Below are 26,357 nucleotides of genomic sequence, written 5' to 3'. Positions count from 1 at the left end.
CAGACTCCCCTCCTCCTCCTCCCACCGTCTCTTCCTCCCTGTCATCCACCCAACCACCAACCCACCCCAGTCGCATCACTCGATTGCATCAACTCTTTTTGGACAATGGCAACGTTGATTAACTTTAAAAAAAAAAATAAAAAAAATACAAATGAAAATTTCAACAAAAAACAAACAAACAAAAAAACAACTAGACGACGAGCAAAGAAGCGGAAATAAAAAGGGAATCGCTGTTTGAGTACATAACATTTCTAGACCTATTTTAACTTTACCTCAGCTAACAGTTTCTTAATGTAAATTGACACATTATTTTTATCTTTATGAATATGACATTCTACAGTGGACAGTTTTTAGATGATTTTTTTTCTTCTTCTTCTTTTGGTTCTCTTGATTTTACGTATTCCACCATGTATTACTGTTACAAATAAACAGATCTGAAATGGCAGACGCCTGTTGGCTTGCCCTGCTTGTTGTCTGTGTGTGTGTGGCCTTCCTATTTTGTCTGTGTGTGTCCCAGGTGTCCCCAGTGTGTGCAGAGCCACAACAACCACAGCGTTCTGCTGTGATTTAAGCGCCGTTAATGGCCTGTCACTTTCTGCTGCACCGGCTGCCGTCAGAAGCTTTATTAGCATCCGGCTGCACCGACTCCCACCGGCCAACCTGCTGCATTGTCATTCTTCCCATTTAGAAAGGGGCGACACCGACGCGCCTGCCTTCATATTCTGCAGAAGGCCAGAAAAGAGAGATGTTGGCTCAGATTCAGTACAAAATATTCCAAGCAGCAGCAGTTTGCAGATAAAACATTCCATGGCTTCTGAATCCCATTTATGCCCATCGAGTTCTGTTAATTTTGGTCCTGTTAGTCACAGCATTGAATAATAAGTATACAGTAATGACAGTGTGATTTCTTTCTGAAGCATTTTTCCCGCTAGTAATCCCCTCAAATGTACTTCCAACTGAAATAGGTGAGAATGACTAAAGTTATTTTGCAAAATTCCCAGTTTTCTAACGATAATATATGTCTGATATGTCACTGGAATCCCCAGAAACACTTGAAATGGTTGTGGCCACCTTGTTACTGCCCCCACCCCCACACACCCCGAGAGGGAGGGAGGTCTGACAAAGCAGCCTCACTTACAGCAGAAGTTAAAGCAGCAGTTTCAGCAGGTGACTGGAAACAGAGGGCTAAATTGGCTGTATTATGGTAGTCCTTATTGAGTCTGAACATGATAAAAAAAAAAAAGCTAAAACATTAAAAGTAAAAATACAAAAGGGTGAGTTGGTGTCACCTTAACTGCCTCCAAACTTTCTCAGAGAAAAAACAACCTGCATAAATTGTCCTCATCACAGCGAGACGAGTGTCTTTGAATCCTGAGGTTTCATCTCAGGCCAGCCGAGTAAGTTGAGCAATCAATACTGCAGGTGCCCTCCCATGTGCACTTTCATCACGCAATGACAAGCAGAGGGTGAGCGCTTATTTTTCAGTTTGCTTTCTGAGTGGCTGACACACCTGACAGTCCAGGCTCAGACTGGCAAGGTGGCCAGTGAGTGTATGTGTGTTTGTGCTTGTTATATTCCAAATACTTTTTTGTATTACTCAGTATCCTCTGAAAAAAAAAAAGAACTGGAGTGTCGACTGACCTCATGAGTTTTCCTCACCTCCCAGTTAATAGGCGCAGCCACGAAACCCCAGCAGATCGAAGGTACAGGCTGATCACTGGGGCACCATGTCGCATCACAACAGGCACAATAGGGGCTTATCTGCTTGTTTTGTTGTCCCCGACACCCTCCTCCAGTTCAGGTACCTGGTATGAAGAAAAGAAAAACTCTCCAGGTTTCATTGCGGTGACTCACATTCAGCGCAGTGCCAGCCGGGCCACATTCCTGAAGAACAGAGAGAGGGAAGGAAGAAAAAAAAAAAAAGAATCCACATGGTGTTGAAAGTCGTCGTGTTAAATGCTCAGCCAGGCACGGACCCGTTTGACGAGCTGGGCCCTGTTTTTTTTGTTTTTTTTAAGACGACAGGTGGTGAGCGGAGTCCTACTTTACCTTATTCCAGGTGACGCTGTGGAAGAGCGCAGGTGACGCTCGCAGAGGACAAGTTTTGGAAAGTCTCTCACTGCTGCCTTGGATTGTGTGTATGTGAGAGGTTATTTTTATTGTGTTGTTTTTTTGCCACCAACATCGGATTTACAATGAGAATCTAAGGAGTGGACTGACTTGAGCCAAGCAGGAGTTTCAGTGGATGACTAAACACCATGGAACAGGTAGGTCAGCCTTCTCTAACTGCGCCATTAAATAGGCTCTTTTAAACTGTTGGCTTTTATTCATTATTTCCAACACTTTGCATAATTTCTCCAGCCTTTTATCATTATTAACCTCGAGCTAGAGCCACGCTCCCCCCATAACTTATTGCACTTTAATTGGCTTGATCTTCACAATGGACCTCGTTTTTAAAGCTTTAGTGTTTTTCTATTTACTGTAAGAGCAGCAGTGGCCTGTTTGAGAAACTGTGAATTGCGCAACACGCATAACACCTAGGGCAGGATGGCAAAAAAACATTGTAATAACAAGAGATACAACAGAAATAGAAATTCTAATGTTCTGCTGGACACTGATTTCTCAGTAGCTCCAGTAGCTTATGGTTGCTATTGACTTGGCAAAAAATACATCTTATAAAAAGCAGGGCCTCTATCATGCCTACATGTGTGCGCGCATGCGTGTGAGCTCTAAATCTTCCTGATTCTGGTGGATCCCGACACAGCCAGTAAACTTACAGCAAAATGGTTTGAAAAACAAGAGCGTCACTCTATCGCCAATCTCATGATCTTATGTCTCATTTTTAATAAGTCATCGGTTTCATTTCATGCTGTTGGATTGTTTAACCAGGAAGAAAAAATGGACTTCAAGGCACTGAGGGCTCGCTTCCAGGAGGAGGATCACCTCCTCAAGCAACCCAGGGTCAAACCTGCTCTCCCGGAGAAACCAAAGGGACTCCCACCTCCGCCTCCCGCCCCTCCCCAGGCCCCCTCTAACTTCCTCCCAGCGGGAGCACGCCCCTCCCTCCTCAGCTCCATCAACCAGAGCATGGACGTGGCCCCCAGGGTGGTCTTCAAGGAGGACAAGAAGGAGAGCAAGAAGCCCCTCCTTTTCACCGGCACTAAGAAGGAGAAGGTGAAGAAGAAGGAGAAGGAGAAAGACAAGGAGAAGGCGTCAAAGGGAAGTAAGGAGAAGCTGTACGAGGAGCTGGCGGACCCCAAGCCCAAGAAGGAGAACGGCAAGGACAAGAGGTTCCACCTGGGGGCGCCTAAGGAGAACACGGCAGAGCTGGTGCCTGCTGCCACGCCGCCACCCAAAACAGGAACCTCTAAGAAGGGTTTCCTGGGTTTTAAGAAGGCCAAGAGGGATTCGGCGGAGATCCCGGCTGATCCCATCCTGGACGCACCCAGCTCGGACATCAGCGGAACGCTCCCACTTATCCCTGTGCCGCTAGGTGCCGGTGCCGTTGAAACCCCGGCGCCACCAAAGGCCCTCCTGCCAAACATTCCACCCTTACCTGAGGTGGCCCCGCCCTCCATCCCTGCCTCTCCCGCTTTTGCCCCTCCCCCGGCCTTCATCCCTGACATCCCAGCCATCCCAGCCCCGCAGGTCCCCACCCTGGAGAGTGAAACCCCACTGCAGACAGAAAATCCCACCCTGCCGGACTCGCAGCCCGCCAGCCAAGTTGAATTCATCCCGGACCCCCCCACCATGGCCCCAACCCCCCCACCCAGTCACATGATCCCAGACTCTCCGTCACCACTCTCCGCTTCCTCTCCGTCGCCTCCCGAGCCTGAAGTTCCAGCCATGGAGGACACACTGGAGGTGCTGCCTCCTCCGGTTCTGGAGCCACCGACCATCCCACCATCTCCTAAAGCAGCACGTCCGATGTCGGCCTTATCAGCTCTGGAGAGGGCAGAGGACATGAGCCCGGCAAGGAAGACGCATCCATGCGACGCAAGGATCTTCAACGCTTTGGAGAAAGCCCGCAAGAAGACCTCGGGGTAAACCTCCAACATGGATCTTTTTTGGGGTTAAGTTTAGATCAACTTCTTAAATAATGACTCTTGGAAATCTGATTTCAGCAACAGTATGCAGTCACCGACCATGACCCTAGAGGATCCTTTTCAGAGCCCCGCCCTCTCTCTGCCAGACCTACCGCCCATTGATTATGAAGATCGGGCGAAACAGGCGCAAGTTAACGGAGTCGACCACTGTAAGTGTCCGAACGAGCTGTTGAGATCTTTAGTTGCTCAGCTTAGTGCTAGTTGAGCTCTTTGGGTTTTTCTGTCTTTGCACAGCTAGCACCCCGCTACAAGGCTGTCAGGTATGTCTGCTGTTGGTGATGTCCATGACTGATGGTGCGGAGCTTAGTGAATTTCTTTCAACAACAGGGTTAGGGTTTGCAGGGTTAGCTATGCTGACACTGCAAGATACAGAAATAAGGTTCTGAAGTTTGAAAATGCTGCGATGAACTGGCGACTTGTCCAGGGTGTCACCCTGCCTTCGCCCTAAGACAGCTGGGATAGGCTCCAGCAGACCCCCGTGACCCTGAATAGGAATAAGCGGGTATAGAAGATGAATGAATGAAGTACGAAAATGTTACTAAAAACAAAGAGACAACACCAACCTGATGGCAAAGGCTCCAACAGGTGCTTGTTTTTTGGTGTGTGAGGTCACATGTGCAGACTGTTCTCTGTTACTAGTTGGTAGAAGGAGCTCTACACACATATATGCACACCCACAATGGGTGTAGTCCTGCCTTCTCTCCACTGCCAAAGAAACAAGTGAGGCAGGGCCTTGAGCGGCAGAGGCACGTTAGCGATGATAGGAGAGGAGTGAGTCCATCATCAACGAGCATTTTAAACCTCCACAGCGACACGTGCACACAGTGAGATGTGTCATTTTGCAGATTTAAAATGCCATAAAGGCTTCTTATTCACAGCGCTCAGATGCCCATGGAGGCCTCCGTGCACGCATCGCAGTGAGCAACTTGCTGTCCAACTGTTGTAACGTTATAAGGTCTGCTGACACCTTGTACAGTCGGCTGCTACATGCATCGGCTGCATTTCCCTCTATTCAAATTGAGGCCAAACTGAGAATTCCACAGTGACACAGTGAGAAATAAAGAGATTAATATAATATTGGTCCGTTAATAAAATGGCTACTTTAGAAGATTAATTTTAAAAAACTTCTTTGTTGAAATGATCATTTAGAAGCTTTTTCTGAGGAAAGCGCAAATTGTTTTACTGTTAATTGAATTTTTCATTACGCCGTCTTCCGATGTGCATTTGATTGGTTGAGTGCAATCATTGATCCAAGTCTTCCACACTTCTTGCTCCTTCTTGCTACTGTGTATCAGTTTGTTGGAACCTGGTTTCTTCTGTTTGTGTGTTCTCTTTGCTTGCGGAACCTGTAGAATTTTCAAAGAAGGAATTTCAACTGTTTCTGGCTTTGGCTCTGTTTGTTTATAGACATGACGTGGGAATAAATAACCTCTTCTAGGAAATCTCAGCCTCCTTCTGATTTATTGACCCTTGGCTCTTCCTCTTCCTGCCGTCTTCAGTATTGGAAGACATCACTGACGAAGGTTCAAACGCCATCCCAGAGCTGCTGGTGGTCGCACCTCCTCCACCCAAGAAACTCCTCCCAGATCTGGACCTTGAGGCTCCAGCCTCAGAGAAGCCGGACAGGCCTTTCTCCATCGACCTGGGAGAGCTCATCCCTCCTCCGGAGGACGATGGTGCGGCCACGGGAGTCATGGGAAAACCTGGTGTACAGGTCTCCGTCCCACTACTCTTCTTCACACTGTCTCTGTCTTTTGTTGTTTTCAGCGATCCACATCCCGCCTCCCCAGTTCTCAGAGGCCGACCTTGTGAACATCCCAAGGTTAGAGGACACAGGCTCGGACGCTCACTCTCCGGAGGTGCCTACGTCAGAGTGGGACAGCAGTGATTATCCAGGCAACCCAGACACTCCGCACGGTGCCAACATACCAGACTATTACAGTAACGGAATAAACAGCCCGTCAGTTGAAGTCCAGCAAGACAAAGTCCCCGCCCACCTGGAGACACCTCCCTTGGCCGGGTGAGACACGAGGAACCAGGCTGGTTTATGCCCGTCTGTCTTGAGGGCTTCATTCTCATCCCGTCTCTCCCTCTACCAGCCAGGACCAAACGCTGCCCTACAACAGCGGTGCGGAGAACGTGTATGAGGACATATACATGACCAAAAAGAAAGGGAAGACGGACGGTGGCAAGAAACGCAAAGGACCCCCAAAGAGTAGGAGACCCCGTAACATGCACATCTGCATATAAATAACATTATCATTACACAGAAGTTCACTGCAAAGAGTTTGATGACTGCCACCTGTAACACCACATGACATTGAAGTTTTAAGCCCAAACATGTTTCACATGGGTTCAAATTATTATTCAATGGCAAAGTTGTTCTACACTACATGCCATACCATCCTGGCAGGCTGCTACTGCTATTCAAACCACACCTCAGCACACCACTCCCCGTTATAAAACACTGCAGTCTTTCACATTGCACGCACCTTATCTAATAAACTATATGATCTTATATACTATTTCAATGGTATCAGGACAATCTGCCACAAACGACCCAGGCGTGACCTTGTGATTTATTTTTTCACGGCAACTTCTCACTGTTCTCTCTTCCCACCGCAGACCCCTACGCCGAGGCACAACCTGAAGCCGTGAGTACTCTGTGGATTTAAAAAAAAGACAAAAAAAAACACTGTTTATATTCACGCCAACGACAACAAAAAAACACAGCTTGTTTGTCAGCTACATCGGTGTGATTCAGCACAAAGCGGATCTTGTCTTATCTCGCTCTCGGTATTTGCAGAATGAAGAGAAGAGCAAGACGGGCAGGTTCGGCAAGTAAGTCCTCGTTTCTTGACCCACTTCTTTGTTCATCAAGTAAAACTGACAGTGATGAGAGAAGTTACTCTGTCTTTTGTTTCTCTCGCTAATTGCCTTTTAAGGTGTAAATGTACTGCCACGACTCCCCTTCACACATACGCAAAACCAAATGGTTTCCCCGGTTCTCTCCCCTCTCTGCAGAAACGACAAGAAGGAGAAAGCGGCCGCCGAAGGGCCAGACGAGAAGGAGCTGAAGAAGAAGGAGAAGCAGCGGCTGGAGAAGGAGAAAAAGGAGCAGAAGGAGAGACAGGAGCGGGAAAAGAAGGAGCAGAAGGAGAGGGAGAAGAAGGAGAGCGAGATGAAGAAGAAATTCCAAGTGAGTGGCAACTCGCAACTTTTGAGGGACGAGGAGCTAGGAAAGGTTAGCGAAGAGCCGGAGGGGGGTGGGGAACGCACAAACCTGTCTGGATTCATTCCTCGCAGGAGCTCAGCCAACAAACATATGCAGAGGGAATCTGTGGACACATTGTCCCTTTGTCGGCGATAATATTTTCTCCCACAGTGTACTTTCTCCAGGAGTTGCTGCACCCACGGTCTAATATGCCTTAACGTTCGCCGGCAGCAGCCCAAAGCTCGAGCTGGATTGATGTTTGTGTCCATTTTGGCGTTAATGAGAACTACTTGTTTGCCATATTTAAACAGTATCCCTCATTTCCGATGTCATACCAATAAAAATCCACAGGAAGTCACCCAGAGAGAGAGAAATCAGCTGATTGTAGCCGGCAGCAGTTTTTTTGGGGCCCTGGAATTCTTAAAATAAGCTCCTGCAGCACTGGCACTGCTCAGGTTTCACTTCTGTCTCGCCACCTTCTGATTGGTAACAGAAGTTGCTCCCTCTGTGGCGTCGTAACTCTGTTTTTGAATTTGAAAGCTAGGTTAAAAGACTCCCGTCTTAATTGGATTTCAACTCTGAAGTCCCAACCGTCCGTCCCTCCGTCCTACGGCAGAGAGAGTCTTCCATTTCCACATTTGCCATCACCAAGCAGCTTCCAATCAGAGGCAGAAAGCCAGAAAAATGTGATGCCTCAAGCTCCTGGCTGTTACTCTGAACACATCTGAAAGGTCCCTTCAGAGTGATGGATAGAATCGAATCTAATTTCTCAATCTTGCCTCACCCCAAAAAAAAAGAAAGATCTCTCTCTGGGCTCTCGGTTAGCTGGATGTGTAAGACAGATCCACAAGGATTCAGGAAACACGTTCCATGTGGTTCTTAAACCAGCAGGAAAACCAGCTCTGGTGCCCCTGGTGAAGCGTTCAGGGGCTAGAGATGCAGTGCAGCCACCCGCTCACTCTCTGCATGCAAAGCGAGAGTTGTTGCAGCAAACCTCCGTAAGTGGAAATCCTCTCTGGAGAGAACTTTACTACAGCCAACAACCTGAGACTAGCACAAAAAACACAAACCGTAGCTCTAATTAGTGGCATTAACGATGGTTCAGTTCCATTAAGTGTCCCACTGTGGGTCCCACATAAAGTGTGTGTGTGTGTGAGAGAGAGAAGAAAGGACTGTGCAAAATGCAAGTAATATTTATTTTTAGCAGTTAAATCAGGGTGGGTATTTTTGTTTGTTTGTTTGTTTGAAACCAGATCACAGGACAGGAGGAGGCCATGTATGAGGCGACGGTCACCGTGACCACAAAGGGCCGTAAGAACGACCTGCCCGTCAAGAACGGCGAGCTCATCAGCATCATCAGAACCACCAACTGTCCCAAAGGGAAGTGGCTTGCCAGAGACAGCAGCAACAACTGTGAGTCCGGCTTTTCAGGAGGTTTCCTGAATCTCACAGAACCCGGAAAATGTTTATTTACATTCCTCTTTGTAAATGCAAGCGTCGCTAAGCTTTTCTGGTTGTTTCTTTGTTTTTTTTTAACTGAGTTGTAACTTATGTGAGTTGAAACATTTTTGAAACTTAGTTAACCCAGTTTAACGTAATTGTACTTAGTTAACTCAGTTTAACTTAGTTGAGATTTTTCCTTTAAACACACCAAAGGCCAACATACATTACATGCATCCCCAAACCCTTTAGCTTAGCATCTTTGCCATTTCAGCCAAATGTATTTGTTTATTCATTTATTCATTGATTTATTTGTCACATGGATGTCAGCTGACTGTGTGAATTTCTTGCAGACGGGTACGTTGCTGTGGACCATGTGGAGCTGGACATCAAGGAGATGTTAGAACTGGGAAAGAAGACGGCAAACGCCTCAAAAATCCTCAGCAATTCAGTGGACGTGGACGCGATGGCAACGGGAAACAGGTGTGTGGCTGCACGTCTGCACATTAAATTCCTAAGCCATTATTCACTCTTGAAATTGAAACGTTTTCTCACCTTCTTTTCCCCTCCACAGGGCCTCAGATCACTACCAGCTGTCACCAGAAAGCTGTAAGTTTCCCCTCCTACACCTTTCACTGTGATTCAAATATGAATTTAGAAGTTCTGCAGCGGCTTTGATGTTGTTGCCACAGTCACAGACGACAGCGAGGAGTGGACCGGCGACGAGGACGAACCTCTGTCCCCCGGCCCGGACAGCGAGGACCCTCAGTCTGCCGCGTAAGTCCTGCATCAATCCCGCCAAACAACACTTTTCCAGAGTTGTGGTGTTTCTGTCTTTCATCACGAGCTTGTATTCTTCTCTGGTGCAGGGCACACATCAGGACGCACTCGCTGCCAGACATCGGTGAGAAAAGCAAACTTTCCCCTGAAGAGCGACGTCCCGTCACCTGCTGTGTCTGCCCCCCGATCCCTTCTCGCTGCTGTTTACACAATGAGCCAGTGATAGCAGATACAGGAGGGTTGTTTCGGTCCAGCACGTTATCTGTTGATCTCAGTTTATCTGCAGCTTCTCCTTTAACGCCGCGTATGCATTCGCGTAAAACCTTGACAGAGACAGCGCTATTGCTCTGCTGCGTTCTTGTCAGACGATTATTTTCCTGATGCATGAGAACGAAAACCTGCCCACAAAAATCTCACAGAAAAAGCTGAAACATTGCATTGCAGAAAGTTGAATATGGGTTTTCAACAATAGTTATCCAGGGTTGTTTTTTTTGCTTTGTTTAGTTTTTTGGTTTTTTTACTTATACAACTCAAAAGAATGTTGAAACTCGTTGGCATGCTCCGGAGTCTTGAGAACCGAGGCTTCTCGTGTCAACAGGAAGTCTTTGGCGCTGAGCTGCGTGAAGTTGAGTGTGTCAAGTATTTAAGTTCTCCTCTGGAACGAACTGTCTTTGCAGGAAACAAAGAGCTCAGTATCAACCACCAGCACAGCTACAGCGACATCAGCGCAGACAATCCCAACGTCCAGTAAGTTCGTTTTTAACACACACACACACACACACACACACACACACACACACACACACGCAAACAAGCAACTGTGATTGTAAAGTTGGTTTGTCGTGTCTGCAGGGCAAGACACGAAGCACTTCAGAAGCTGGCCACATTCTTCCACTCTCCCAAACCTGCGGAGCCGGCCAGCAGGTAGACGACACAACACAACACAACACGTCTTCTGCTCACCTGCACAGTGCACGCAAACCGTTGTCGCTCACTCGCCTACCTCTGGCTACCCTCAGTTGTCTCCGTTCTTGTGTGCAAGATGAACTGACCCGTCACCCTCCCATGGCTGCCCCCCTCCTCCCTTCCTCCTTAAAGATTTCAATCTACCCAATACTTCAAATGTTGATCACTCATACCAATACTTACCTTAAACTGTAATGATTTATCTCCACAATCTACTTTCTGTGCCTGATATGAGCCTCAGTTTATAAATATACTCTGTCTTAAAGTTCACTACTTTATATGACAGACAACAAAAATAATTCAAGTTTTTCTCTTTTTCTCCCACAGCAGCACTGAACCAGAAACAGGTGTGTGATTCCAAACAACTAAAAATAATAATGGACACATTTTTCTTTTATTTTTGATGTTTTTTTTCACATTTTTTAAATGAAGGACAATGATATTTATACTTAGATGTTCTGATTATTGTGTAACTTTTGTCTTTCCAGTTGAAGTTCCTGTGGTCTTGACAGATGAAGCAGTACCCTTGTAAGTGAAATACCTTCCCATAAAACGCACACATCCACAGACACACACACTGAGGAAGCATGTTGAACATGCTGTACAACCTGTAAACAGGCACTTTCACTTCCTCCTGGTGTGGATCCAGAGCACAAAAGCGCAACAAGTTTTGTGTTGCGTTTTGTTGTATTGTTCACACTTCTCAATGCGTCCGCACTCCGGCAGTCAAAGTGAGGCAACTCTCTCTCTTCCTGCCACCTGGCCTCTGGCGATGTGGCTTCACACCAGCAGCCACTGAGTCGTGTTTGACATTTTTGCTTCTCAGGCATCAGGCAAGTTCGGCGGCTGAAGCAGAATTTGATCAGTCGGATATGCCCATTTTACCTCCTCCTGAGCTGTACGCTGACCTGACCGAAGACTAATTTCATCAAACAAGGTGAGGATGACGCTCCGGTTCTGTCCCAACTCACAGGCTTTGTGGTGCTGTCATTAAATGCTGTTACTTCTCGATGCAGGACACTCAGCGCTCGGTGCAGGGGCATCATTGCTCACTGTCAGTCTGCACTTTATGTGTGTGTTGCGAGCCACAGCCAATATGCAGACTGTTATTTTATTTTATTTTACTTTATTTCATTTTGTTTTATTTTATTGTAGAAAGTAACACAAGGCAGAATGATAAGACCATCTACGCCACGGCAGCTCCAAAGTTACCTTCAGTTCCGTCTCATAAAATGTCAAAGATCTTCCTTATTTGATTTCTTTCTTCTTCTTCTTTCAAGCACAAATAGAGATAGTCTCTCACAGTCACCAGAGAGTTTGGTGGGTGTAGACTGTGAATCAACAGACTGTGGGTTCAATTCCTGCGAGAAGCACTGTTTTTTTTGTTTGTTTGTTTGTTTTTGGAAATCTAGCAGCCAAACTATGAAGATAGCCATCCCACTGCGCCCCCCGGGACCACACCCTTGACCCACTTCTCGCACACTAATCTTTATATTTTGCTTGTTGGACTTTCATATAAACAAAAAAAAGAAAAAGAAAGACAATTCTTCTGTTGAGACTTGAACCCACAACCAGCTGGTCCACAGTCAATTCATCATCTCCCTGAGCTACTTGCCCTGACGCTCTTGGCAGGAAAAGATGTTGAAACTCACTTCTTGGACCAAAACTACATTTTTATTTAGTTTCAAATCCACCTTGTGGATTAGTACACAGTATTATGATGCACACACAATATGAATAGAACAGATTGGTGTGATATTGATGCGTTTTTTTGTTTTGTTTTTTTCACGTTTGTTGCAGCTGGACACGAAGCAGATTGAAGAAACAGAATTGGTCTCTGATGTTCTTTTGTTTTGTTCTTTTTGCTTCAAAGTGTGACCTGAGTGCGGTTGCTTTGGACCGTGATAGCGTCTTCATTCTCTCCATAGCAAACTCATACACACACGCAGAGACTGCGCTCATGGATCAGAATGACCATTTAGCGAGACACAACTCCAAAACAGTTACCTGAAGATTTTTAGCCCCCTTTTCTTCTGAAGCACACAAGTGTGAAATGACGAACAGTTTCCTCTTGAGACTTCTGGACGACTGGACCAGGAGGAAGTTCTGAACATGGGATGGCAGTCATGGAGGGAAGAATAAGAAAAAAAAAAATAGTGTTTTTTGATATTCTTGTTTTTCCCATGAGACATGTTTGGTGTTCTGGTCCCTCTTCTGTCTCTCGGCTTTAATCCAGAGTTCCAGAGTTGTGTGTGTCTTGTTTTAAAGGCTGGAGAGTTAACAGGGATCTTTTGGCACAAGATGAAAATAGAAATAGGAGAAATAGAGGTGAGAGTCGTTGGACAACAAGGGGCGGATAAGCGACAGTGATCCTTGAGTCTCTCACACTACCAGCTGAGCTCCATAAGGAATCTGATCCACCTTGGCTAGCTCTCTTCTACTATACACAGAAGTCAGATTACATTCCTATAAAGGGCAACCCTCCAGCTGACGCTGTCATTTTTCAAGTTTGTATTTCCCTGAAATCATTCTGTACGTCCCCTAGTTTTAGTTGCCCTAATTATTTTATTAATATCTATGCATGTTAGTTCCTATGTACCTACTTTCAGTTAGAATGAATGTGCATTCATTTTCTTTAAACAAAAAAAAAAAATTAAAAAAAAGTTTTGTATAAATAAACAGTTCGCCTTGAAGCTTCATTACAGATTTACTCCTGGGGGTTTGTGCTCTCACTGTTGGCCATGATAGCGGTTATAAATATCATTTTACCTTTTCATATTTATGGTTCAAATGTTGTTCCGCTGTTTAGCGACGCTATTCTCCCAACATTTGCCCTCAAGCTGATGAATATTAAGTATTAACAGAAAGAGAAAGTCGTTTTGTGTAATATATTACCGCTTTTATGTTTCTCACGGGAGTGTCTGTGTATACAATTACCAAAGTCAAGGACAGCAGCCTTTTCTTTTTATGCTTGTTTATTGTCTCTTTTTTCAATAAATACTCATTAAAGTGCAAATCATAACAGCAATATCATGCAGTGTGTAACACAACATAATGCAAACCACAAACAGACATGGGAGGAGAGGAGACAGCCCGGGCTCGCTGATCGCACACATTCACAAACTCACTCCAAAACACTTCCTGTCATCACAAGGTCGCACACAAACACACACACACGCGCAGGTTTACAAAGAGCACAGGTTTGGTGTTGAAAACACACACACTTTGGTACAACACGGAGAGTTGGTGTTCAGCCCCGCTGGCATGTGTTTTACAGTTCACGTGACTAACATGCCACCAGTAGTTGCATACAGTTGTAATGGTACAGTACCACATCTGACAATAAATACTTTGTTATCTGCACACTTGTTGAAATATGACTCACGACCTCCGCTTTGGTCGGCGTGTCTATTTTATGTTTCTGCCGTCACAAGCAGCGTGAAGAAGCAGGAGCGATCCTGTGTGCGTTTGTCGCAGCTCTCCACATGCACAACAACAGCGCGGCAAACGGAGGATCGCGGAGAGGAGTTAGTGAGTGTACTGCATGTGTGTTCAGGCAGGCGGCGCTGCTTTTCTGACAGTTAGGTCAGCGGCGAATGCACGTGGAAAGGAGAGTGAGTGAACAGGAACACGAACATAAAGGGCTTCAACAGAGTCAAGTGTCTGTTTTAAAACCAGACATCCTCCTGAAATCTCGTAAGGCAGAAAAATCTGATTCCATGTCAAACATCCTTGTCATGACCAGATCACATTACATCGCAGTTATTAACATAGGTCCAAAAATATATCATATTGTGTAGGTATGTGAAATCAATGACTTCATCAAAGCAAAAGCAATGAGACAATAATAGAAAAATATTGATCTGGAGCCTCAGGGTGTGACAGCAATATCAACTGCCTTAAAATGATGCTTTTCACTGCAGTGTCCATGAATCGTCAACACGGACTGAAACTGTCATATTGAAGTAGAGTGTAGAACGCTACTACAGAGTGTAGCGTTAAGAGTGCACGCTACCAAGTGTTTCACTGAGAGCGGCCGAAAGGCAAACAGCAACTCTTTTCAAACCGAGAGCAAAATAAAAGGTGACACCAGAGAAGCACTAGCACCAGTTTCCACTGTACATTCAGGGGGAGCAATGTTGAACATTTTTAAAAGGAAAATGTGGATTCATAGAAGCAATACAAGAGATTTGGAGAGAGTTCAGTTGAGTCTGTGCGTGTGCGCACAAAGAAGACAATGACGACGTGACAAACGGTGAGTTTAAAGTGCAGCACGAGCGGCACAGACACAGAGACACAGACTGCTGCGTCGCTGCCGCATCCACCCACAACACCGGCATCAGAGTAGAGACATGATGTGACACACACACACGCGCACACATTACAAACATGTACAAGTCCACTGTCTGTTTGCACTCAATAAGGCAACTGGAAGAAGTTTTTTTTTTTTTTTTTCTTGTGGCTTAAACTGCCCAGAAGCAGATATGACACCAACTGACACGATCCCGTCGTCCTTCCCTTTGACCTCCACCTCATCATCCCTCATCAGCAACTATTCAACTTTAGAACACACAGACAATGAAAACTGCTACCGAGATTTGATCAGAAAAAATAATTAATAAGAAAAATACATACAGTATATGTATTTAATTATATAAAGCCACTAAAAATGAATCACGTCTCTGTATTCCTTTGCTGATTCTAACTATTATAACCCTCTGTATTTCAATAAAGAGCAGGGCCACTGGTGTGGTAGGCATCCTTATCAAGAAAACGCGCATATACAGTCGCTCACAATGTGGATATTTTCAGGGTTTGTGGATTCTCGTCCTCACGGCTCGCATAAGAAAGATGTGAGCTCAAGAAGAAACACTAGACAACTGAGATTGACATCAGCGCGACCGTCTGCTGATGAGAGGAGAGTTTGCAGCCGACCAGGCTGATTGCAATTCACTTCTTGGAAAAACAGTGGCTGCTATAGCGCAAAACGTGACAAATCAAGAGGTTATTCTTTGCTCTTGACGGTGGCTTTAAAAAATAAAAATAAAAAGTACTGATACAGCATGAGCCCGGTCCAAACACCAACAGGTAAGACGCTGTGCATGTGTTCTTCTTCCCACTGACCTGCTGCCTCACTCATATTAGTCATCCTCTAAACTCTGGACAATCTCTGTTAATGCCAAGGTTTAAATAACACAACTTAAGTGACTTAAAAAGTACTCACAAAAATAAATATGGATCTGATATTCAAAAGATAATAGCAATAATAATAAACAAGAATAATTTTGGTTGTACAGAAACCGTTATTTGGTATACTTTAGTCTACCGCTTTCAGCTGTGAAGTGTGAGTGTAGTATAAACATAATGTGCTTGAATAAAAATTTTAAAAAAAGTGATGTCCTCACAAACAATATAAAACCTGAAATTAAATTTTTTACATATGATACTATTACTGCAGACACTGACTGAGTGTCAGATTTGTTGAGCCTTGAGGCCAGAAAAGGCAAACGTGAGCTCTGATTAGTGTCTGGGGCCGACTTGACAGGACGTCCCCTCGTTAAGTGTGATGGTGGGAGAAGATCATTCAGCAACTGATGGTAAATTGAAGGTATTTTTTGGAAAACTTGCCATCCTCCACCTCAGTTGTCACAAGCTAAACTACACCATCTAAACCATCATTCTTTGACAATGCAGGAGAAAAAAAAACAACTATTCTTCCTAAGAAACAAAAAGCTCTCCAGTCGATCGTCCCTTAACCTGAGGTGAATCTCTTCACCCTTCCAGTGCTAAAAAAAAAAAAGCTGGAGTAAAGACAAGAGAGGAGACATAAAGAGGACATCACTCGGAACGCCGACACCTCAGATCAGTAATGAGCCTGAATGCCACGCGGGTTACGGGCAGGCTTACATGTGACTGGGTCTCAGCGAGCCAGCGTGGTGATCAGGCTGGCGCACATTTCAAAGAAGTCCATGGTGTGCGATCCCTGACGTGGGGTGAGCATGGGGGTGCTGCCCGACAGGGAGCCCGGCAGAGAGGAGCTCAGCTGGGGCAGGTCGACGGCCGGGCTGGCCGAGTCGATGCTCAGTCTGGGTCTGTGGAGCCCGGCGGTGGAGCCCGACCTCTGGGGGGTGGACGAACCCGATTTGAAGCCCACCGCCTCGACAATGTCGTCTGAAGACGTGAGCAGAGGAGGGCAAAATGAAACATAGATTTATTGTAGCAGAAGGCGACAAAAAGGATTTTTATCAGCAAAAGAGACAACATGGTCGTCAGGCACAGAGCACAAAAACGTCAGCAGGTCTTCGTTCACACATGGCACCATCAGAAGCCTTTCAGTTTTTCATTTGTGAAAATGTAAAAATCTACATGCGGGCCATTTGAAAATGGCGGTTTTTGGTTTTGGTGAAGGACTCGCACTTGTCTTTCGCCAAAACTCTAACCCAATCAGTGCCCTGCTCTGTGCTTACATCACCATTGTGGTCCCCGCTCCTTTGGGGTTCCAAGCGGGCAGAGCAGGGACCACAATGGTGAGGGTTGGAACCTTGTTGGCGCCAGTGGAAACCACTACAAACCAAGCGAGCCGGGCCAAGCCGAGCCGTGCTCATGCAAAAAATGGCCCATTAGGTTTTGTAAGCCACAAGCGAGAAAGCCTGGGGTGCTTGATACCAAGTGTAATTCCTCCAACTGCCACAGGAGGGAGACAGCGGACTACAAATTCATAATAGCAAATTTTATTGTCACGATGGTTCCTGTGAAAAGCACAAAAGCAAAACCAAGTTTCCACCGACCGTCGATGCTCTTGAAGTCGAGGAGGTAGGACCTGTTGTCCACCTGGTACAGCTGCAGGCTCATCTTCACCAGGTTCCCCGTCACCGGGTTCTTTCTCCGCACCCGCAGATGATACGGATTCACCACCTACGCCACAAAAAAAAAAAATGTTACACTTGCTGCAGTAAATACAACTTATGATGCGTACACCCATTTTTCTGTCAATCCAAGCCCATTACCTTCCAGTCAAAGCCGAGCTGCTTCATGGCCCTGTAGACCTCGGCCATGATGTCGTAAGGTCTGCTCTGGCTCCTGATGCCCAGGTGCCACTTGGCCTTCTTCACTGCCAGCGGTTTGGGCCGGGTGGTGTTGAGAGCGTCCAGAGGGCAGCGGGACTTGGGGCTGTCGGCCAGCAGCGGGGGCATCCTCTCCGGGTGGGGTTTGACCCCGGGGGGCAGCGGCATGCCCTCTTCGATGAAGGAGCCCTGGGGAGGGCTGGAGGCCAGGTAGAACTCGCTGGCCTGCGTCATGATGCGTCGGTTGTCGATTATGAGGTGGTAGGCGACGGCCAGCTGATCCTGCAAGACAGAGGAAGGCCTTCAGATTGCTGAATTTGCACAAAAGTAGAGCGAAAAAAATAAAGTCACTAAAACTGTGTTTGGCAAGTGATCTGCTGAGAAGGTAACAAGTTTGATAAATCAATGTGTTTCTATGCAAATCTGTGAGTCCGTCTGCTGCACCTGTGGATCACCGCTGTAAAGGCTGGACACAACTTCCGGCTCGTTGCATTCAAACTTCTCACACACTTCCTTGACGGCCTCCTCGTCCACGACCGTGGCATCGTAGGAGGGGTCCTCAGGGAAGAGGTAGCCAGGCAGGTCCTGCTTGAACCACTCGTGTTCACTGGCAGAGAGGAGAATTAAATGTTTCATTATTATGCTTTATTGTGACACGCAAAAATAAAAGTGGTCCCATGGTGCGCAATTACACTTCAAAATCCAAAACCAGTTTTTAATTAGAAGGTAAGACCAAGCGTTACTTTTAGCAGCAGGCAAAATATATGATATACTCTTCTCAGGATCAACAGCTTTCTTTCATATATTTTCAAATGAACACAACGTGAGCTTCCGACTAGACAACATTTGCATGAGCACCGGATGTCTTTGATGGAGGCTCTCTTCAGCGGGTCCACCTGCAGCATGAACATGAGCAGCGAGGCCACGGAGCGGTTCAGGTACTCGGGGATGTAGAAGACGCCTCCTCTGATCTTCTTGAACAGCGTGGGGACGTGCTCGTCGTCGAAAGGCAACGTGCCGCACAGCAGGGCGTAGAGGATGACCCCGCAGCTCCAGATGTCCACCTCTGGCCCCGCGTACAACCTGACCGAAGGATAAGCAGGAGGCACGTTGTCATCTTTTAGAACCAAAAGAAAAAAATGGGGCAGCCTACAGAAGGCGACCACCAAGCATGATACGAATGTCAACAAAGAAACAAGAGTCTCCAGTTAAATGTTAAAGGGGACCTAAACCTCTAAATACTGTTGCAATGATGGAGTTTCACCAGTGTGAAACAATGTCAAAGCGTCAAATAATGAGGCTCGTGCATTTGGACGTGAGCCCGGCAAGTTGTTGTGCATGGTTCTGCACGCTGTGTTTTACCGTCTTTTTTTTAACATTGTGGTCGCATTGACGTCAACGCGTGCCGGACTTCCCTACATGGCCATGCTCAGGCACGCTCTAGGCCTGGCCCCGCCCTCTCCAACTCGGCCTCAGCAGGGTTAAGAGGCACGCACCAGGCAGAAGTGGATGGAGTTGCTTTTTCCCAGCCAGCAAAATAAAAAAAAACTCATTTATTTATGCCTGCAGCATTTCACACAGGACTGTTTTGTCAACATGGGCCCGCACGAAGCTGCATTAGCCGGTAAACTGCTGCCGAAGGATGAAGCCTTCCCGACGGTACTAGGTCGTGTTGAAGAGTCAGAAGAGGAAGCTGTAAGTAACAACTTATCAGTGTTCTAACTGTTTTATTTTGTGCAAGTGATCGGACCAAGAGCGTGACCAATCACAGCGGAGTGGGCTGGGCGGGAGGTGTGGTACACGGAGGAGGCCGGGGGTGGAGTGAATTAAACGGGCCGAAGCGAGCAGCGAGAGACACAGATTTACAAAGCTTTCAGTGCGGTTAATCGTGTGTGTAGCTGCTCTGGAGGCGCCAGAAAACAAATACATAGGCCCGAAAATGAGTATGATGGGTATATATAACAGCAATTGAGGCTCAACTGTCCACACACACCTTCCCGAGATGACCTCAGGGGCGGCGTAGTTGGGTGAACCGCAGCTCGTCCGCAAGAACTCGCCATCCGACATCATGTTCGACAGACCTGTTAGCCAGAAACAAGACACACACACACACACACACTTTAATCCTGCGGCTGACAGGAACACACTAATAAAACCAGCCCTGATGTTATTATTGCTATTGATCCCTGGATACACAACTGAAGGAGCCGCGGCGCAGCGTGGGAAGGTGAGAGGTGAGCGCCGTGGACGCCGCTGATATCTTTATCCTCCTTTTACCCTCCAAGACTCTTAAGCTCCCAACACAAAGCTGCTCTAATTGGATGAGCCTCTCTGCGGCTGGCAGACCCGCGGCCCAACGGCGAACGCCAGACAGATCTCTGATGCGCCGACTGACCTTCTCTTTGTGTCTTGCACTGCCTTTCCGCCGCTGTCAGTTGCTCAAGTCAACCCAAACACCTCTCCCGCTGCCGCGCCCCAACGATTCCTTGCCTATCAGATGACACCGGGCCTCAAGGCCTCCTGCCAGACATGATATGAGACCTGGCTGTTGCTAAGGGACGTCTCTCCGTCCTTCAGACCCGGCTGCACACGGGGACCTTTAAGTTTTGAAGTTTTGGTAGTACGAATGTTACTTTATGAGGAAACGTTGCAGTTCAGACTACAGCAAACCCTCAGATTTGCGTCCTCCAATAGAACACGCTGTCAGTTCCTTTGATCTACAAATCCGTAAGTTTAAATAACCAATTTCTTCTAGTGCTTAGGCTGCGTTCAGGGTCTTGGGAAGTGAGACCCTGTCACAGCACCGGGGGGGGGGGGGGGGGGGGGGGAATAAAGGGAGCGTTCACTTCACACGTTGGCAGATTGGGGCCAGGTGCAAAAAAATCTCTGCAAGAATTTCCTTCCAGGTAAAGACGTGAGGTTGCTCACGCTCTGGGACAAAAGTGTATAAGCATTTATGAACAGTAAAGCTAATGGCAGGTATTACACAAGCCATTGTTAACGCCTAAGCAAAAGCTACAGAAAAAAGAAAATCTAAACAAAAATGGATGAGCCTGATGGATGTGTGTCATAGGGCCAAAGAATGAGAAGATCTCCCTTAAAAACAAGGGGACAGATGCGTGTTATACTGAGAAGCAAAGCTGACACTTTGTGGTGAAATACCTCTTCACACCAGCATAGTTGCCGTTTACATCCATGTTTGTCCAATGTCAAACAACTACATTATATATGTACTGGCTGACTGAAAAAATAATTGCATGGTGTAAGACTGAGTTACAGCTTGGAAGTTTCTGAAATCCTACGGCCAGCCACCCCACCCGGCTGTAACTCTCTCCTAGAGGGGATCCTACCAAAGTCGGCGATCTTGGCATTCTTGCTGGCATCCAGGAGGACATTCTCAGGCTTGAGGTCCCTGTGGACGACCATGTGTCTGTGGCAGTAGTCCACGGCCGAGATGATCTGCTGAAAAAGACGACGAGCTTCGCTGTCCTCGACCTGGAAGACACAACATTAAGGATGCGATTAGGCTATCGTTGTTATGAAGGCACGTGTGGTAACGGGAGAGGGAAGGTTGTTCAGTCTTTGGAGAGAGTCGGTCATCGTTCAAGGTTGGTCGTGACTTCGCTCTGGCTCCGTGTAGCTGCATTTCTGCGTAAGGGTAGTAGAATTCTTTACTACACTCATTTTAAACCTGTTATTACGTAAGATAAAATCCAAACAACTGACAGCAGGTATATTCTTTTATATTCATCATAGTCCCAGTCATGCAAAGGCATGAAGTCTCAAGAAGTTTTCCACAACATCTGCCAAATATCTTTGAGAAAAAAAAAAGAAGAAGAAAGAAAAACATCCCTTGTTTGGTGTTAAATACAGGGTGTTTATACACACCACGGTCACACAGCCAAGCCAAGCATCACAACACAACAACTGTTCATTCATTTTGAGTTTATTTTGAAGGAAGCGATGGGAGCAAATTATTGTGGCAAAAAAAAAAAGAAGAAAAACCTTGGACAGGGACAACTTGAGATGGGCCAGATAGATGAAATGTCTTACCCGTCCATGTTTACAGATGTAGTCAAACAGCTCACCTCCAGACACATACTCCATGACCATGAAGAAGTCTGTGGGTGTACTTATCACCTGGTACCTAGAACACACATTTAAACACGTATTACCTTTTTACATTTGATTTAACAGTGTCTGTCCTTATAATTAAAGAAAGAAAATGTGGGTTTATTTTTGTTTTGTCTTGTTTGTTGTTGTTTTTTTATACATCAAATGGCTTTTTGAACTCATTTCAAAACATGGCTATCAAAAAGAACTAAAAAGGGTTCAATGGAATATTGAGGTTTGCCCACTGTGTGCATTACTTGCATTGCGTCATCATTAGATCCTCTTTACTCAAATGCTGCATGAGCTTAGCATACCCTGAGATTGTTCTCTTAAATCATTACTTTTATCCTTGTTGCTTTTCTGTTCTGCACATAAAAATATTTTAAAGACAAACACTCATTAAGATTTAGACTAGACTTAATTAAGTTTTGTAAACATAACTGATAGCCTGAATGAGGCTGCCAAGAATAAATTAACTATGTAAATCCTTGTCTGTATCTCTTAAAAGTGTTCTGCAGTGCTGCAGCTCTCAGCCAGAGTGTTCACATATCTGCCATAGCTTCCAGTGTGGCCATGTACTAACTCTAAACCTGGCCTAAAAATAAAAACAGACAGTTGAGGGTCACAGGGAGACATGGACTGACAAGGAAAAGCAGTCCAGAGGCGTGGAAGGAAAGTGGAAAGAAGGCATGCGCTGCGAGAGAAGAAAAACACCCGAGGAACTGTGCACTTTCAGAAGCTTGCCATTAGGTGCGATTCTTAGTCATCTGAGTGATTTGAGCCAACAAGAAAATGTGTGTTTATCTAATCCAAAACCAGAGGGAGTTGATATATTTGTGTGTTCTGCCTCCTGGGAACCTTGTGGGCATGCCTGCTAGATACAATCATCGTAAACAAAGAGAAACAACCAAACACGGCAGAGTGTCGCCACAGTAAAGCCCACATTATGAGCAGCCATTAAATTAGCAGAGTCATCACTTTGGACTCCTCTGTCAGAGGGAGTGTGGCGTCGCCTTTTAATCGCTTACAACTTGATGATGTGTGGGTGTCTGAAGAGTTTGAGATTCTGGATCTCCCGCTTGATCTTGCCGACGACATCAAGGCTGCGGATCCTCTGCCTGTTGAGGATCTTGACAGCGACTTTATGGCCCGTCAACTGATGTTCGCCGACTGAGAAAATAATGGACAAAAAAATAAAATAAAATATGAAGCAGGTTACAGTGATGGTCAGTAAAGCATTACAGGGAGATTGACACTTTAACCCTTAGATGTGTCCAAGGTGCTATTTAAAACCTCTAAGACTCTTTATGCAGGTCTTGTTTGTGTTATTCGCCGGCCAATTCTCTAAATCCAAGCGGTTACTGCTGCCAAACTCCACTTGCAGAGTGACAACAAACATGAGCTGAAGGACGCATAGAGGGCCGAGAGTAAAGTGCTCACACACCAAATGCACAACCACAACAAACAACAATCAGCGTTGCCGCCAACTGATTTAACGCCGTGTTTACGCTACACAGCCGAACACTGACTGACTTGACTGGTTCCTGCGCCCAACGCAGTCGTATTCACTCAGTGACAAGTCGCATCAGGTTAGCATGTAGCCCTGACCTCGGGCATGTTTACCTTGGCCGCTGCTAGGCTACCGCCGCCCTCCACGCCGACAGGAGGAAGCAGGCGGCGTTATGTTCAACCGAAAAAGCGCACAAGGTCACGGCGAGTCTCCCCCAAAACTAGCTAAGAATGCTGGAATTGTCCCGCAACAGCCCTGCTCGCTCGAACTTTACCGCCGAACTGACAGGTGGAAAAGCTAATTGCATGACGTTCGCGGGCTGGTAACGCGACATGTCGCGCGTGCCAAACCGTTTATCAGCCTTTATTTCGGTTGATGTCTGGCTCGTGCGGCGGTCGTGCGGTCAGGTCAAGCCTACGCGTCCTTTAACGCCGCCGCAGCACGAAGCGCGCAGACCCGGCAAGACTACAACTTCACATTATGGTGACATTAAAATAATAACAGTGACAGTGCATCTCTCATGAGAGGCTGTCCTCGCACGGTGTTTACACCTGTCCACGCCGATATCGGTCAACAACCCCGGGGGTCTTCGCTGGAGAACATTTTGACTTTGAAGCGGACGAATTCTCCAAGTGTAATTACGCTCAGAAACCATCCTTCCGTCGCCATCAAAGCACCGGGCTACGTCAATTCCTCGCTGACCCGCCGGTAAATTTAACGCCGTAGGTAGAAAGGGGAGGGATACGCACAGGGCTCTTGTTACTCGTGGTTCCTTCTTAATAAAAACGCCACAAACGTCCCGCGGTAAACCCGCAACGACAAAAGAAAGCGTGACTTAACTCTTCACTTTGCCGAAGGTTCCCACTCCGAGCGTGTCGCCGAGGATGTAATGGCCGATCTTTACCCTGCCTTCGTGTTTCTGTTGTTGCCGCTCTGCCATCTTCTCTATTACCAATGGCTGGGATCGCTCCGAAGCGGTGGTTGTGCTGCCCGCCTCGCTGCCTGCATGTGGGGCTGCTGCGAGTCGTCCGGGCCAAATGGAGCAGGGGCGCCGCGGCAGTGAGGAGCGTGGCGGGGGATAAAACTTGAAAGACACGTGAGCAGCACCAGCAGGAGGTGTTAATGTCGAGCATGCATGCTCACTTGCAGCAGTGGGGCGGGATGCATTTGGGGGCATTTGTAAGCGCTCTCAAGTTACTTTCGAGGAAATAAATCGATCGATCCTGCATGTGCCTGTATGGAAGTTTCAAAGAGTAAGGTGTTTTGTTTTTGTTTTGTTTTTTTGTAAATAGGAAAACTGTATAAATGTTTTACGTGTTATTAAAAGCTGAAATTAAAACAATGTCTGTTTTGTTTCAATTTAGTTATGTTTTAAGCGTTTAATCTGTTGCACACCTGCACGTGTTTTCTGCGCACACTCGCCTTTACGCACCGGCGTGGCGGAACCTCCCGGTGTCGTGCTGAAATCTGAATCCCTGCCGAGGTTTGCGTGCGCCTCCCGGGAGCGCGCACAAGCGTAACTTTAGAGTTCGTTGACGACAGAAACATCAGAACTGTGGTTGAAAACGATGTAGTTTTGATTCAAAACTTTTGAACACGAAGGAAAATAAGAAACCATGTTTCTCTTTGCGGCGTGTGTTTCCAATTGTGCAAAAATGACTTTGATGTTTCACATTTGACCTGTCAGAATAAAGCGTATGTTATCATATCAATTTACCTGTTTAACTTGAAATGTCCTTCGTGTTATGGAAGAATTGAATAAGTGATAGGTCGATTTGTATCAAGTTTTTTGTTTCAAGTCAGAAGTGTGTAAAATACAAGCCAGAAACAGCTTTTCCCTATAAGGTGTCGTGAAATGAAAGCGAGGGGTCTCTGCTGCAGTGATTTTTAACCTGCTGATTGATTTTTAAATGCGTGCACCCCCTTATTATTTTTTTTCTTTAATGAAACACTGGATGACTAATACTGTCACAGTGTATTAAATGTTTATCAACTGATGAAGAAAGAAACACTCGCATTCAACGATGTTCTTGGTGTCCGTTAACGAAGGGTTACGAAGGCACAGCCGTGCGCGCTTATGCGAGGTTCTCGCTAGGCATGCAGATCTCGGCATAACACCGGGACAAATGGAGCCCGAGCACCGCGGCAGTGAGTGGGGTGCTGGTGAATTAAACCTTCAAGAGATTATGATGTGATACAAAATACAATAAGATGTTTGTGTACAGTTATTAAAAAGTCAAATAAAAATAATGATGACGTGTTTTTCGTCATTTGCAACCCATGTAATCTGATTTCCCACACGCACACTAGGATGCATAAGCATAGGGTGGGGTGGGAGGCCGTACAAGAGGTGCATGCAAGCTATCACTCAAGAGTCTGTCACTGTACCTTTTCACCTCGCAACAACCATACATCGATCTTGTGAGATGTTCAGAAATGGTCAATTGCTCACTCAAGACAGTCACCTGTCGCAACATACCAACAATAAATCCAAATAGCTGAAGACAAACAGATAACTGACAAAACAAGCTGCCTTTTTTTTTTTTTTTCCTTTGGGGTTTTCCCCTCAGGAGTGGCACAGCCAATCATCTTCCCTCTGCATCTCTTTTCTCCCACCAGGTAACTTCATGTTCTCTTTCACTACATCCAAACCTCCTCTTTGCTCTTCCTTCGGGCCTCCTGCCTGCCAGTTCCAACTTAGCATCTTTTAGATATCCACTGTCCCTCCTCTGGACACGTCCCCCTCAGTCTGGCCTCCCTGGCTTCATCTCCAAAACCCCTAACTTGTGTTGTCCCTCTATCCTGTCCTGATCTCTGTTCTTGTCCATCGTGGACAGGATCCCAATGACCACTCAACATTTTAATCTGTGCCACCTCCTGCCTCCTTTTCCTTGGTTCCACGGTATCTAAACCAAAAATCATCACCGCTCTTCATATTGTAGATGATGTATGAATCACCGTTTATTTTATTTGCATGTTGTGTCTTTTTGTCTTTACAGTTGCAGAAGACACTATTGAGTAATGTTTTCATAGCTCTCCACTACACAGAACAAAACAACAACAAACACAACTGTCTTTATCGGCATTCCCTGCTTTCGCTGGGAATGCTTTCGCTTGCCTCACTGCCAAGGTCCTTAAACCCATTTGGCTTTATATACTCTTAA

General features: G+C 46.2%; 2 protein-coding genes across 4 annotated transcripts; one reads left to right on the top strand and one right to left on the bottom strand.

The window, feature by feature from the left end:
• The first annotated feature begins 1,959 nt into the window (after positions 1-1,959).
• Positions 1,960-13,528, top strand: LOC142897149 (uncharacterized). Of its 2 annotated transcripts, none has more exons than XM_076039252.1 (20): positions 1,960-2,267; positions 2,890-4,043; positions 4,125-4,255; positions 5,606-5,782; positions 5,874-6,126; positions 6,206-6,321; positions 6,732-6,760; positions 6,913-6,947; positions 7,131-7,305; positions 8,574-8,733; positions 9,114-9,243; positions 9,335-9,369; positions 9,453-9,537; positions 9,630-9,664; positions 10,218-10,287; positions 10,393-10,464; positions 10,837-10,853; positions 10,995-11,034; positions 11,333-11,443; positions 12,307-13,528. In XM_076039252.1, exons 1-19 carry the CDS (start codon positions 2,259-2,261, stop codon positions 11,427-11,429), a joined length of 2,820 nt encoding a protein of 939 aa, XP_075895367.1. In that variant the 5' UTR covers positions 1,960-2,258; the 3' UTR covers positions 11,430-11,443; positions 12,307-13,528. The 2 variants fall into 2 exon arrangements, with proteins under 2 accessions (XP_075895367.1, XP_075895365.1); XM_076039250.1 differs by having other exon boundaries at positions 10,834-10,853.
• Positions 13,464-24,348, bottom strand: prkaa2 (protein kinase, AMP-activated, alpha 2 catalytic subunit). Of its 2 annotated transcripts, none has more exons than XM_076039263.1 (10): positions 24,034-24,348; positions 22,712-22,853; positions 21,624-21,717; positions 20,921-21,065; positions 19,564-19,651; positions 18,429-18,653; positions 18,015-18,177; positions 17,514-17,852; positions 17,295-17,421; positions 13,464-16,677 (listed from the first exon to the last, which is right to left on the bottom strand). In XM_076039263.1, the coding sequence occupies exons 1-10, from the start codon at positions 24,131-24,133 to the stop codon at positions 16,427-16,429; spliced, it is 1,674 nt and encodes a 557-aa protein (XP_075895378.1). In that variant the 5' UTR covers positions 24,134-24,348; the 3' UTR covers positions 13,464-16,426. The 2 variants fall into 2 exon arrangements, with proteins under 2 accessions (XP_075895378.1, XP_075895379.1); XM_076039264.1 differs by having other exon boundaries at positions 21,659-21,717; positions 24,034-24,347.
• Between the last annotated feature and the right edge of the window lie 2,009 nt (positions 24,349-26,357).

This window comes from Nelusetta ayraudi, unplaced genomic scaffold (genome assembly GCF_046127955.1).
Source record: "Nelusetta ayraudi isolate G7.1 ecotype Tasmania unplaced genomic scaffold, CSIRO-AGI_Nayr_v1 ptg000059l, whole genome shotgun sequence".
In the NCBI taxonomy this organism is placed as follows: Eukaryota; Metazoa; Chordata; class Actinopteri; order Tetraodontiformes; family Monacanthidae; genus Nelusetta; species Nelusetta ayraudi.
This window is presented reverse-complemented; position numbering and strand designations above follow the sequence as displayed.

Bases quoted from the DNA above. Each gene is read 5' to 3' on its own strand.
- LOC142897149 (XM_076039250.1), top strand. The intron at 4,044-4,124 runs GTAAACCTCCAA...ATCTGATTTCAG, and splicing joins GCCCGCAAGAAGACCTCGGG to CAACAGTATGCAGTCACCGA. The intron at 6,948-7,130 runs GTAAGTCCTCGT...CCCTCTCTGCAG, and splicing joins AAGACGGGCAGGTTCGGCAA to AAACGACAAGAAGGAGAAAG.
- prkaa2 (XM_076039263.1), bottom strand. From the start codon at position 24,133: ATGGCAGAGCGGCAACAACAGAAACACGAAGGCAGGGTAAAGATCGGC. The intron at 19,652-20,920 runs GTAGGATCCCCT...TCTGGCTAACAG, and splicing joins TGCCAAGATCGCCGACTTTG to GTCTGTCGAACATGATGTCG. The intron at 17,853-18,014 runs GTGCAGCAGACG...TCTGTCTTGCAG, and splicing joins TTTACAGCGGTGATCCACAG to GATCAGCTGGCCGTCGCCTA.